General features: G+C 49.5%; 1 protein-coding gene across 1 annotated transcript in view; it reads left to right on the top strand.

The window, feature by feature from the left end:
- The window catches only part of LOC115477784 (uncharacterized protein C3orf20-like), a 49,231-nt gene continuing 34,733 nt past the window's right edge, over positions 1–14,498 (top strand). The window contains exons 1-4 of the mRNA XM_030214864.1: positions 1–6; positions 3,553–3,684; positions 5,901–6,011; positions 8,277–8,430. Of these exons, the coding sequence (XP_030070724.1) occupies positions 1–6; positions 3,553–3,684; positions 5,901–6,011; positions 8,277–8,430 (403 nt within the window). The remainder of the gene's footprint in view (positions 7–3,552; positions 3,685–5,900; positions 6,012–8,276; positions 8,431–14,498) is intronic.

Here is a 14,498-nt window from a genome sequence, read left to right as displayed (position 1 = left end):
ATGCAGGTAATTAGTATTTCTCTTTGCCGCACTTTTGGTTTGGATCTGTCATTTTTTTTTCAAAAACATTTACTCTATTTCAAATTATCAACAACAAGATTTCTAATATTTTATAAATGCTCGTCTTTCCCTCGCTGTTATTCTCTTAAAGAGAACTGTTCAATTGTGTTTATAAGTGTTGTGTTAATTTTATTATGAACGTTATGTTGTAACTTGCTTAGAAGTATTATGATAGGTGAGATATAAATATTTTAATAGTAATTTAAAGCAGAACTAGCTTTTCTTTAAAATATTATCACACCTGACCCATAAACTGGCATGTAGGTTTGAGGCAGGATCCTATCAAAATAGATGAGAGGGCACAGAGACTGCCACCCAGTAAAAAAAAAAAAGGGGGGGGGTTAATATTTTAAAAATACCAGGACTATCCTGTTTTTTCTTATACCCAGGGAACAGTAGAACTGGAATATTGATCGTTTATTAAAATTTGATATACCGCCTAACTTGTAAAAGCAAAACAAAATGGTTTACAATACATTAAATATAACTAAACAGTAGTTTCCACGTGTTGAAAATGTATGAAATTACATAGATGTTTACGCCGAAGGAAAAAAATGGCGTCACAGAGCTCCTGGATTAATGCAATCTAATAGAGCTGAAACGGATCTTTATATGATCCTCTGTTCATCATTGGCCATAAAAAAAAACTTTCGAGAGTGCTATACATTCGATAACTGGCACTGTAGCAATTCAAACGCTATTTATTATATCCGCAGTAACAGTGTTGTGCAAAAAAAAAATTTTTTTAGGCTCTCAAATATGCTGAGCTGAAATGTGTAGACAATTCATACGATTGAAAGATCACTTATCTTTCAAGTTCTCTTGCTGCCGACACTGTAGCTTCTGTTGGTAGAGCTAATTTTTTCTCCACTCGCCCCAAGCTGACGATGGCCAGCGTTTCGTGCCACTGCCTCAGGGTCAAGGTGGTGGATCAACTTTGAAATTGGCTCTAGTCAAGCTATTCTCTGTCTCTCAACACCCTGAGGCAGTGGAACGAAACGCTGGCCATCGTCGGCTTGGGGCGAGGGGAGAAAAAAATGAGCTCTACCAACAGAAGCTACAGTGTCGGCAGCAAGAGAACTTGAAAGATAAGTGATCTTTCAACCGTATGAATTGTCTATACATTTCAGCTCAGCATATTTGAGAGCCTTAAAAAAATGTTTTTTTGCACAACACTGTTACTGTGGATATAATAAATAGCGTTTGAATTGCTACAGTGCCAGTTATTGAATGTATAGCACTCTCGAAGGTTTTTTTTATGGCCAATGATGAACAGAAGATCATATAAAGATCCGTTTCAGCTCTATTAGATTGCATTAATCCAGGAGCTCTGTGAGGCCATTTTTTCCTTCGATGTAAACATCTATGTAATTTAACACGTGGAAACTATCGTTTAGTTATATCTAATGATTGTGTATTGTTCCACACCGAGATTCAATCTTATTTAGTGGTTACAATACATTAAAAGCATAACTCCATACTATGAACAGAAAAGTCACAGGCAAACCAAGAGGTTATTAATAGAACAACTCACATTCATTCTGCAACTACATTGCTGTCCTCTCACCTCCTGCCAACAGAAAAGCCAGTCTTATGTATTGGTAAAAGCGTGCTCAAAACACGATTCGTGTTGAGTCCATCTTATTTTGAAAAAAGCTACTGATGTGAACTCTGAGTCCATTGGTTGTTTGCTTTGCGTCATCCTTGTCACCTTCGCTGTGTTTTGCCTGCTGGTTTGCTTGACGTTTCATACCCCATCTCTCTACCAGCGCTGAGACTGATGGCAGGCAAAGAACAGCCATGTTCCCTACCTAGATCACATCACCACGGACAGACAGTATAATTACAGATCTGCCAAATCTCCTGCTTTTAGTGGGAGGCTCCCGCTTTTGCAAATCATCTCCTGCATGCCCTTCGAGGAGCTGGGATCTCCTGCTGAGCGGCCTCGCCTTCCAGCAGCAGGCAGCAGCAGCAGGAGAGGCCTTCCTAAAACATCATCTCCTGCTGCCGCTGGTCCCGCTAAATGCCATTGTGGCAGGGTTGCCAGGTGGAAAATTTTTTCCCACCCAAACGAGCCCAAAACCCGCCCAAAGTCAAACCCCGCCCCTGACACCCCCCACCCCTGCCGTCATCAACCCCGCCCCCGCCGTCATCGGCCCCGCCTCTTCCGTCACCGCCCCGCCTCCCCGTCATTGGCCCCGCCCAGAACATCACTAACCCCGCCCAAAACGCCACTAGCCATGCCCCCCGCGGCCCAAAAAAAAACCGCAAAAAAACCCGCGAAAGACCCCAAAACAAGCCCAAAAAAACGCAACCTGCCGCGGGCAAAAATTTCCTGCGGCGGGTCGCGGAAAACCGCCCAATTGGGTGGGAAAACCGCCCACCTGGCAACACTGCATTGTGGGTGTGGATGGGCGGAGTTGTGGGTGGGGCTGGGTGGAGTTATGGGTGGGGCGGAGTTATGGGCAAAGTGGGGTAGGTCCTAAATCTCCCATATAAGAGATCAGCCCCCTTGGCAGCTCTGTAATTAGCTGCTAACTAAGAATAAACCAACTGCCTCAAAGTGGTTGCTTTTAAATATTTACAATATGTTGACTTCCCTTTGGTGAGCCACATGGCCTCCAGGTTATTTTATCAGCTTGTGAAAGATTAGACGTTTGTGATTATGGCTCAGTATAATGAAGTCAATTGCTCCATCCCAGTTAAACCTCACTAAGCTGGCCGTCCAGCATTATTCAGTGGCATTTAAGTGGTTATTGCTGCTGTATATTACCAGCGACTGCCCAAGTACTGTCCAGTTGGTGCTGGGATGGTCCAGTGGTGGAGCTTGGGCAGAGGTCACACTTAACCAGTTAGTGGCGATTTTCAGTCCACTAACTAATTAAGCGCATAAAATTAGGACAGCGAGAAGGCTTGGATTTGGTCATTTCTGAGATGGGCGTCCTCGGTTTCTATTATTGCCGAAAACCGGGGATGACCATCTCTAAGGTCGACCATCTCAACATTTAGGTCGACCATCTCTAAGGTCGACCTAAATGTTGAGATTTGGGCGTCCCCAACCGTATTATCGAAACGAAAGATGGACACCCATCTTGTTTCGATAATACAGGTTTCCCCGCCCCTTCACGGGGCCGTAACTAATTAACTAATTAAGCGCATAAAATTAGGACAGCAAGAAGGCTGCCCTATCTTTATCCACCCCGCTAACCGGTCACCAGTCTGAATATTGTCTGATGCCCAGTTTACTTAAAGATGACTGAACGTTTCCAGATATTCAATGACACAGTCCGGACATGGCCTGGCATTGAATATGCGATGTTAATTCAGCCCACGGCAATTAATCGCTTATAAATTGCTGAGCACTGCGGGCTGAATATCGAGCCCTAAAAAATGAGCTGTCACATAGTGCCATTTTTTCCAGGATTTTGAGCGCCTGTCCCTAAGTTTCCTTCCTCCAATGAATATGTACCTTGTTGGTTCTGTTTCTTGTAGATTAATGAATACATTACAGTGAGAATTGCAGGGCAGTTTGCCATCAGCCTAATCTTTAAATGCCAACAGGAGAGCATAAGGTTATCTGTCTCGTCACTGCAGGGTGTGGTGCCCCAACAGTCGGAGGAACAGGTAGGAGCTATTTATTTTAAGCCTGCCTCGGACTGGTATACACTTTTTCAGATACCGGGCACTGCTTTCATAAAGGTTTTGCTCTTTACGGTTACTATTTCCCTACCATCATTTATACATACTTTTTTTTTTCACATCTCTCTCTGTATTTATGATAATCCTGTCTGTAGAGTTGTCTGTTACTGACGTTAGAGGGATCCTGTGGCACCAATATTACATATATGATGTGAACACCAACCGTGAGCTCAGTAGTTTAGGGAGGAATTTTTCCAAATGTGTGTGGGGGGGGGGGGGGGGGGGAGAGGGGGGCAAAGTAATTGTTTTGCATTACCCAACAGAATGCTCAAGTGGAGGAGAATCGTAGCAGGAAGCAGGCAGCAACGAGTGGTTGAGAAGCCCTGGAAGTGGAGGAGGAGAGAGAGGAGGAATCGGAGATCAAAATCCCCCAAAGTTACTGGATCTCTGACCACTAAGCAGGGGCGGACTGAGAGTGATCTGGGCCCCCCCCCCCCCCCCCACATCGCTGCGCTGCCACACCCCCTACTGCCGCAGCTGCTGCCCTCCTTTCACACACCACAGCAGGGGCGTAGCCAGACAGCCAATTTTGGGTGGGCCTGAATCCAAGGTGGGTGGGCATGCATGAAAACTAAGCATGTGAAGAGGGGCTGGTGTTGGTTTCAGCTCCAGGCAAGTGCTGCCAGCTGCCGTTTGAAAGAGCACTGGCTGCCTGAGAAGGAGGAAATCTTCAGCTGACGGGGTTTGAGGACCTCTGCAAGCCATAGCAAGAGTGCACAATTTTGGGTGGGCCAGAGTCCAAATAGGGTGGGCCATGGCCCACCCATGGCTACGCCACTGACCACAGTCCCCATGAAAAGGGTAGTGAATTCATGGAATGGCCTCCCAGTGGAAACGGTGGAGTTGAAAACGGTATCTGAATTCAAGAGAGCTTGGGACAAGTACATAGGATCTCGAAGGGAGTGATAGGGAGAGTAGATGGCATCACTGGCATATCGGGGGGGGCGGGAGGGGCGGTTCGCCCCGGGTGTCAGCTCGGGGGGGGGGGGGGTGCTCCCCCCTTGGCGCATTGACACCCCCCCTCCCCAGTGCCCACCCTCCTCCGTCCAACCAGCTCCCTACCTTTAAAAAAATATCGGAATCCGAAGTGAGGCGCAGCGCCTCGCGCCTGCACGTAAAAGAAATGTGCAGCGTCTCATCGGGCCTTCCCTCGCTCTGTCTGTCCCGCCCTCCGCTGACACAACTTCCTATTTCCGCAAGGGCAGGACAGACAGAGCAAGAGAAGGCCCGATGAGACGCTGCACATTTCTTTTACGTGCAGGCGCGAGGCGCTGTGCCGCGCTTCGGATTCCGATATTTTTTTAAAGGTAGAGAGCTGGTTGGACGGAAGAGGGTGGGCACTGGGTCGGGGGGGGGGGGGGTTGATGCGCCGGGGGGGGTATTTCATTGGGCTGTACCCATGGGGAGTGCCACTGGATGGCATGGATGGGCAGACTGGATAGGCCATATGGTCTTTATCTGCCTGTGTTTTTCAGTTTCTTTGTTTAGAGTTTGTTTTGTCTAACTTATCAGGCACATAAATCGTGTGAATGCTATTTTTAGTGGTCCTTATTGAAAAGGGTAGATTATTTGGTGGGGGGCAGAGGCTACTAGGAAGAGGTCACAACAGCAGTTCTGGTGCTGTTATGTTGGGGCCATTGAAATTCACTTTTGTTTTTGTGTTGGGAATGGGGTGTTATGTACGTAGAGGAGAGGCAGGGCCAGGGCTGGGGAAAGATGCTCAAAATCCTGTCCCTGTGGGCACATGAGAAATAAATCTGTTCATGACTTTGATAATGATTTATTGCCATGGAATTACATTCTAAAGCAGGGAATGGTATTAGCCAGTATTATCACCAAACTGGTCCAAACCTTATAATTCTGCATATAGGGTATATCAGGCAGTGGAATTCTTTCTTAGCAAGGGGTCTGACAACACAGAAGGCTGTTTCTCTAATTAAAAAAAAAGTACATAACATAAATCTTATAGAAATCTTCAGGGCATTCGTGAAGGTCCTTGGGGGTTTCTAATGATTATATTATAAATCATTTGAGTTTGGGATGGAAAAGCTGAAGAGCCAGTCCAAAGGCCGACAATGCCGTGCAGGAGAATTAGGTTTGATTCCCAACCTTAATTTTTGCTCCTGATTTCATTTTGGCAGGAACTGCTACTCACCAATGAAAACTTTACATCCAGGGCAGCTAAGCAACTAGCCAAAGGGAACAGAAAAAAGCCCAAAGAGAAGGAAGCAAAGAAGCCAGTTAAGAAGGAGGTAAGTTAATGAGCACATGGATTTCTTAAATTGGAAGGCATTTACCAATGAGGTAAAGAGAGCCCTCCTTGGAACCTTCTCGGTGTCCACCTACAAGTCTGAGAGGATCACGTACCCCTCTGTTTACTAAGTTGCGCCAGCGGCTGCCGTGCGCTAATGCCGATACAGCCCTTTCACTTTGAATGGGCTGTGTCTGCGTTGCCACCTGGCAGCCGCTAGCGCAGTTTAGTAAACAGGGGGGTTAGATTGTAACTGGTCAGTATTCAGTCTGCGGCGTTCAGTATTTTTTAAAAAAATGCTGATCGTTGTGGGCAGAATTTGCTCTGGATATTCAATATAAGTGATCCTCTCAGACCTGTAGGAGCTAGTTCGGCATTTACCAGCTGCCGAGTCTTATGTGAATCCTGGCTGACGTTCAACACTAGGCCTGCATCAGGAGGAGTCAGCAGTACCAAGATACAGAAGGAAAATCATGGGGCTGGCCACGGGCAACCTGGAAGATACGTTTGAAGCAATGACCTTGATGTTTATTTCAAGCCCACCCAACAAGGCTGTTTCTGTTCATCAGAGTTACAACTGTGTCTTGGTACTGCTGACTCCTGACACAGGCCTAGTGCTGAAACACAACCGTGTCGAGGCTTCTGTGCCATGGATTGATGTTATGTGGTATCATTGACTCCTCTCATCATAGACTAAATGTTTTAAATAAAGACTGAATGATGTGAGACTCACACTCTCCATTATTTGTTGTCTTTCCTTTTCATCCACGCCAGAAGAAAAGTGCACCATTTTTGAAGTTCAAACCTCTTTAGTCATTTTTAACAATATAAACAAACAACCAAAACCAGAAGCATCCAAACAGTTCTAAAAGATTACACTCCAGACATGTAATTATCCTGTAAGTCCCGCTTGCGATGTTTGTCCTTACTCAGTTCTCTCTTGTCCTCTGCCTCCTTTTTGTATCTACGAAAAAGACAGACTAAATTCCACTGTTGAGCTCCAGCGAGTGAAGATGTATCCTTTCAGTTCCTAATGATCAATGTAAGCGTTGTGGATGGTAGAAAATCCAGATGTTGAGCACATCCCTTTGGCAATGAGCCTCCCAGACCAACAGATTTCCAAATCGAAATCTTATAGGTTAAACTCTCTCTGAACGAGGCAGTAGATGTTTGACTCTATCCCATACTTCAAACCAAAAAGTTTGTAAATGGGAGCAAGCATATTTCACGTGTTCAAAGGTTTCAACTGCCACCTTACACATCTGGCGTCTATCATCAGTGTCACATCTTTGAGCTTCGAGAACTTATAAGACATCCAATGGGCTGTATGTAGTAACAAATTAAAAACCTGCCAGATGGATACTGTCTATAAGGCTAGCCAGATCCTCCATTTTTTCACGTCCAATTCCAGCATCTTTCCAGACTTTACATCTCTCAGAAGTCTGAGCTTGGAGCACCTTTTTTTTTTTTTTTTGTTACATTTGTACCCCGCGCTTTCCCACTCATGGCAGGCTCAATGCTGCTTACATGGGGCAATGGAGGGTTAAGTGACTTGCCCAGAGTCACAAGGAGCTGCCTGTGCCTGAAGTGGGAATTGAATTCAGTTCCTCAGTTCCCCAGGTCCAAAGTCCACCACCCTAACCACTAGGCCACTCCTCCACTGTTGCTACTGTTTGAGATTCTACATGGAATGTTGCTACCATTGGAGATTCTAGATGGAATGTTGCTATTCCACTAGTGTAGAAGTCAGCCCTTGCGGATCACCAATGTGGCCGCGCAGGCTTCTGCTTCTGTGAGTCTGACATCCTGCACGTACATGCAGGACGTCAGACTCACAGAAACAGAAACCTGCGCAGCCTTCTACATGGAATGTTGCTAGTGGAATAGCAACATTCCATGTAGAATCTCCAATAGTAGCAACATTCCATGCAGAATCTCCAATATAGTATCTGTTTTATTTTTGTTACATTTGTACCCTGCGCTTTCCCACACATGGCAGGCTCAATGCAGCTTACATGGGGCAATGGAGGGTTAAGTGACTTGCCCAGAGTCACAAGGAGCTGCCTGTACCTGAAGTGGGAATCAAACTCAGTTCCTCAGGACCAAAGTCCACCACCCTAACCACTAGGCCACTCCTCCACCTTATAAAATTTTGAAACTTCGTGCTGCTCAGAGCTCAGTTTCTCAAGTATCTTCAGCAGGCACCAGTCCGTCTCTTAGCCCCATTTTTAATTATTATCTTTTCTGCCTTTCGTATATTCAACAGTTGGTACTGTCCGAGCTGGTGAAGACCCTTGAAATACCTGAGGTGGACATAGGCCCTGCAAATGATTTGAGCACAATCACGGAACTGAGAAAACTGCAGAGGAAGGCCAAGAACATTCTAGATGATTGGATGGAGCACTACCGAATAGCTGCCGGTTAGTTCCTCCAGCACATGGGGGCGCTCTTACTCTAGTATTGGAAATGGAGTCTGTAGCACAGTAGGGAGAGCAGCAAGCCAAACCACCACATGGGAGGAGGTACACAAATTCCTACGAAAAGTAGAATCTGAGGAAAGGGGGAGTAGGAGGAGTAGGATCTTGAACAACACTAGTAGGCGACGTAGGTTAGGAACAATCTCTTTATTTAAATATACACTTGACTCAACACAGCCGTGTTTCGGCGCTACAAACGCCTTCTTCAGGAGTCTTGTGATATATAAATATACGAATATTACGCTCAAAGAGAGTGAAAGCAAGGCTTCTGCTACAATTGTAATCCACTGTCGATGCAGGAAAAAAAGCTCAGCGTATTCAATTGCACTTCTGTGAAGTGTTCCTACTCCCGCACAGTAGGGAGAGTCATGTGGCCTTCTGTTTTCCAAGTTTGAATCTAAGTGTCCCACAACAATTAGCTGTGTTGTTGAATTTTTTTTTTTTTTTTTTTGCAACATCCACATGACTGATGAATGACTGCGTGAAGATGAACAACAGTCGTATGTCTCTGCTGTTCTACAGTCATTTCTGTGAATCCTTAAGTCAGGGCTGCTCAACCCAGTCTTCAGGGCGCACCTAGTCAGTCTGGTTCTCAGGATACACACAATGAATATGCATGAGATAGATTTGCATGCACTGCCTCTTTAGTCTGCAGATCTACCTCATGCATATTCATTGTGGATATTTTGAAAACCTGACTGGCTGGGCATGCCCCAAGGACTGGGTTGAGAAGCACCGGCTTAGGGCAGTGTTTCCCCAAGTCTAGTCCTGGAGCACCGGTTGCCAGTCAGGTTTTCAGGATATCCACAATGAATATGTATGACAGAGATTTGCATATAATGGAGGCAGTCCATGCTAATCAAGTTCATGCATATTCATTGTGGATATCCTGAAAACTTGACTGGCAACCGGTGCTCCAGGACTGGACTTGGGAACCACTGGCTTAGGGCACCTGTTCTTTCAGCTCAGTGATAAGGTCCCTTTTTGGATTGAAAAGTGTTATTGGTTTAGAATTTGATCTCTTCCCGCTAAAGGTGTCCAAGATGAGGTGCATGCAAGGTTGCAGGCAAAAATCCTAAGATCCCATAGTTTTTTTCCGTCTCTTGTGGGAAAAGAAAAAAGTAATAGACTGAAACTGCAGCAAGGGAGATAGAAGTTAATTAGGGAGAATTCTGCGCAATGTAGAATTTCTGTAGAGTTTCCCTCGAGGATAGAATTCTGCCCCAGGACCCAGAGGTGTAGCCAGACCTTGGCGGGAGGGGGGTCCAAAATCAGAGGTGGAGGGGCACAGTTTAGCCTGCCTCCCCCAGCCGCCGACTCCCCTCGCCACCTTCGACCCCCCATCCCGCCGCTGCCCCCCCACCACCGTTGTTGACCCTCCCCCATCGCTGCTGCTGCCGCCGCCACCAGGTACCTTTGCTGGCGGGGGTCCCCAACCCTGCCCAGCCGAAGTCTTCTTCAGCGCCGGTCAATTCCGGCGCCTTCGTTGTTGATCTGTTTCTGATTCCTGACGTCCTCCGTGCACGTCCTGTATGTAGCCTCGTGCATGCAGGACGTCAGGAGTCAGAAACAGATCATCAGCGAAGGCGCCGGAGTGGACCGGCACTGAAGAAGACCAGCTGGCGGGGGTTGGGGACCCCCGTCAGCAAAGGTACCTGGTGGCGGTGGCGACGGGGGAGGGGCTGCAGCAGGGGAGGGGCGGCGGGAGGTCTGTGGCGGGAGGGGGGGGTCCAAAGTAGAGGGGGCCAGGGCTTAATCTGTGGGGGCCCATGCCCCCGTGGCCCCACCTAGCTACGCCCCTGCCAGGACCATAGAGAAGCAGTGACAGTGGCTTGCACGGCTTCCTGTTCTCCTCAACACGGATCATAGAAAGAGGTTGCCTGTCTGGTCACATCACCTTCCTCTGTATAGGTGCCAGTTCTGTGGGTGCTGGGAGTTGTTCAGCACCCCCAATATTGAGCAGGTGCCTTTACTTTGCCCAAGGAGGGGTAACTTATAATTGGTTTAGCACTCCCAATCATTCTGAAAAGTTGGTTGCTATGCTTATCCCCCCTCCCCCATTCTGGTGTCCTGATTTGTGCAGACACAGTACAGCCATGGTTCCAATCAGCAGAGTCTTGGTGGCAGAAGAGAATGCAACTCAATATGCAGGCCGCTCTTCTCCTTATTTTGTCATGTGATCAGGGCCGCAGAGAGACTAAGCCGGGCCTGGAGCAGGGCCACCTCTGGGCCCAGCCCCCCCCCCCCCCCCCCCAGGATCGTCACCACCGCCCCTCCCATGGATTGTCACTGCCGCCACCCACCACAACTGTAATACCTTGGCTGGTGGGGATCCCAAGGCCCAGTCAGCAGGATAATGTTCCTCCAGCGCGGCTCTTCTTCTCTCTGCCGCATGGCTTGCCCCTGCGGCTGCTTTTTCTCTCAGGACGCGCATGCTTGTTTTCAAAACAGAGCATGCGTGGCCTGAGGAGAAATCAGCCGCTTGGAAGGCAATGCGGCAGACTGTGAAGAAGAGCAGCGCTGGAGGAAAATCTCTTCTGTTGGCAGGGTCCCCCGCCAGTCTGCTGTGTCTGCTCCTCCAGGTCATCCCCAGCCTCCAGGGGGGACCCGGCACCGGAGTTTTCTGTCTCCTGCTCCTGTTGGGACGCGATCACCCGGTTTCCATCAGGAGCAGGAGAGAGAGAGACCCCGATGCCAGGCCCCCCTTGGGGCCCCAGGCCCGGGGAATTTTGCCTCCTCCCCTCGGCAGCCGTGCAAGTGATCAGCATGGCATGAAACCAAGAGCAAGTTACAATTGTGTGCTGAGGGGGTGGGGAGAGAGAGAGAGAAACAACCAGGTGATGCCAAGGGGGTGGGGACAGACAGCAATCTGAGGGATATATAACATGTGCTGGGGGGGAATAGAGAGCAAAGTTGCCAGGTGGGCAATTTTACTGCCCAATTGGGTGGGTTTTCGCCAGCGGCGGTAGGAAAATTTCGCCGGCCGCGGGATGCGGTTTTTTGGCCGGTTTTCCCGTCGCTGCTGTGCGAGTTCGGCGTTTTTTTTCCGGGGCTTCTATTGGTCCAATTCGGTCCAATAGAAGCTTTTCCGGGGTTTCTATTGGTCCAATTTGCTCCAATAGAAGCTTTTCCGGGGCTTCTATTGGTCCAAATTGGACCAATAGAAGCCTTTCAGGGGCGGGGTGACGTCAGGGATGACGTAGGGGGCAGGGTTAGTGATGTGGGAGGCAGGGTTAGTGATGCGGGGGCGGGGTTAGGTGATGCGGGGGCGGGGTTGGTGACGCGGGAGGCGGGGTTTGGTGACGCGGGAGACGGGGATTGGCTACGGGCGGCTTTTGGGCGGGTTTATGGCTCGTTTGGGGCTGGGAAAGTTTTTCCCAGCTGGCAACCCTGATAGAGAGCAAATTGGGACTGTGTGGGTGTGCTTGGAGAGGAGGAAAGAAAGAGAGCTAGGCACATACTTTGGTGGGGATGAGGGGAAGAGAAAGAACTGAGGGTATGTGCCTGAGGGGAAGAGAAAAAGTTCTGGAGGACAAAGGATGAACTGAAGGTCGTTGGGGCGGGGAAATGACAGAAGATGGGGAGAGAAAGAGAACAGCAAAGAGAGTTTGGGGTTCTTGCTGAAGGATAGGGAGAGAGAGAACTGGGGAGGTGGGGGGGGGGGGAGAGAGAGAAGTGCAGGGATAAACTAGGAGTCGCAGAGAAACAGCCAGAGAAGGGACAGAGAAATCTGTTGGTTGAAGCTGCTTGCAGGGGGTAGGGGGAGATCATTTTAAGTTGGAGACAGAGAGGTCCTTTTATTAAGCTGTGATAAGCACTAACGCATGCTTACCGCAGCCAACAATACCTTACCATGGGATGCACCAGGGGCGTAGCCAGACTTCGGCGGGAGGGGGGGTCCAGAGCCCGAGGTACGTGCAGGACGTCAGACTCAGAAACAGAACGAAGGAATAAGAGCACCTCGGCTGGCGGGGGTTGGGGTCCTCAGCCAGCAAAGGTAGCAGACGGCGACTGCGGGTTGACGGCGGGAGGGGGGGGGTCGAGAGGGTCATTGGCAGGGGGGGTCCAGGGTCAAATCTACAGGGGCCCAGCATTTATTTTATAGTTCTGGGTCAGGACTGGGGGTGGAGAGTGGGTAGGCTCTGCCTTGTGCTACTTAGTAACATAGTAGATGACGGCAGAAAAAGACCTGCACGGTCCATCCAGTCTGCCCAACAACACAACTCATATGTGCTACTTTTTGTGTATACCCTACTTTGATTTGTACCTGTCCTCTTCAGGGCACAGACCGTAAAAGTCTGCCCAGCACTATCCCCGCCTCCCAACCACCAGTCCCGCCTCCCAACTACCAGCTCTGGCACAGACCATAAAAGTCTGCCCAGCACTATCCCCACCTCCCAACCACCAGCCCCGCCTCCCAACCACCGGCTCTGGCACAGACTGTATAAGTCTGCCCAGCACTATCCCCGCCTCCCAACCACCAGCCCTGCTTCCCAACCACCGGCTCTGGCACAGACCATAAAAGTCTGCCCAGCACTATCCCCACCTCCCAACCACCAGCCCCGCCTCCCAACCACCGGCTCTGGCACAGACTGTATAAGTCTGCCCAGCACTATCCCCGCCTCCCAACCACCAGCTCTGGCACAGACCGTATAAGTCTGCCCAGCACTATCCCCGCCTCCCAACCACCAGCCCTGCTTCCCAACCACCGGCTCTGGCACAGACCATAAAAGTCTGCCCAGCACTATCCCCACCTCCCAACCACCAGCCCCGCCTCCATAGGCGTAGTTTGACTGTTTCATTTGGGGGGGGGCAAAGAATGGGCGGAGCATATTAGCATATCATTTGCATATATACATATGCAAATGAATATGCTAATATGGAGGAAGGAAATGAAATTTACAGGCAAAATATCACAGATGCACATTTCAAAAAGCTGACACATTTCAATTAATAAATTATGAATAAAATAAACTTTTATTTACCTTTGTTGTCTGATCATTTAGTTTTTCTATTCGCTTTGATCCCAGTGTCTTCTGTTTTATGCAGTGTCTTCTTTCCAGTAGGCTTCCCTCTGCTCCCCACCCTCCCAGTCCCATCCATCTCTTGCTCCTTCCCTCTGCTCCCCACCCCTCCCAGTCCCAACCATCTCTTGCTCCTTCCCGCTGCTCCCCACCCCTCCCAGTCCCATCCATCTTCTGTTCCTTCCCTCTGCTCACCATCCCTCCGTCCCATCCATCTCTTGCTCCTTCCCTCTGCTGTGCCTGACCTCTCCAAATCCCATCCATCTCCTGGTCCATCCCTCTGCTCCCCACCCCTCGCAGTCCCATCCATCTCTTGCTCCTTCCCTCTGCTCACCTCCTTTCCCAGTCCAATCCAATTCCTGGTCCTTCCCTCTGCTCCCCACCCACCCCTCCCAGTCCCATCCATCTCTTACTCCTTCCCCCTGCTCCCCACCCACCCACCCACCCCTCCCCGTCCCATCCATCTCTTGCTCCTTCCCTCTGCTTCCCACCCCTCCCAGTCCCATCCATCTCCTGCTCCTTCCCTCTGACCTCCTTTCCCAGTCCAGTCCAATCCAATTCCTGGTCCTTCCCTCTGCTCCCCACCCACCCCTCCCAGTCCCATCCATCTCTTGCTCCTTCCCTCTGCTTCCCACCCCTCCCAGTCCAAATCCAATTCCTGGTCCTTCCCTCTGCTCCCCACGCACCCCTCCCAGTCCCATCCATCTCTTGCTCCTTCCCTCTGCTTCCCACCCCTCCCAGTCCCATCCATCTCCTGGTCCATCCCTCTGCTCCCCACCCCTCGCAGTCCCATCCATCTCTTGCTCCTTCCCTCTGCTCACCTCCTTTCCCAGTCCAATCCAATTCCTGGTCCTTCCCTCTGCTCCCCACCCACCCCTCCCAGTCCCATCCATCTCTTACTCCTTCCCCCTGCTCCCCACCCACCCCTCCCAGTCCCATCCATCTCTTGCTCCTTCCCTCTGTTTCCCACCCCTCCCAGTCCCATCC

Source organism: Microcaecilia unicolor, chromosome 9 (genome assembly GCF_901765095.1).
Source record: "Microcaecilia unicolor chromosome 9, aMicUni1.1, whole genome shotgun sequence".
NCBI lineage: Eukaryota > Metazoa > Chordata > Amphibia > Gymnophiona > Siphonopidae > Microcaecilia > Microcaecilia unicolor.
Note: the sequence above shows the minus strand (reverse complement) of the source record. Positions and strands in the feature narration are given on the sequence as shown.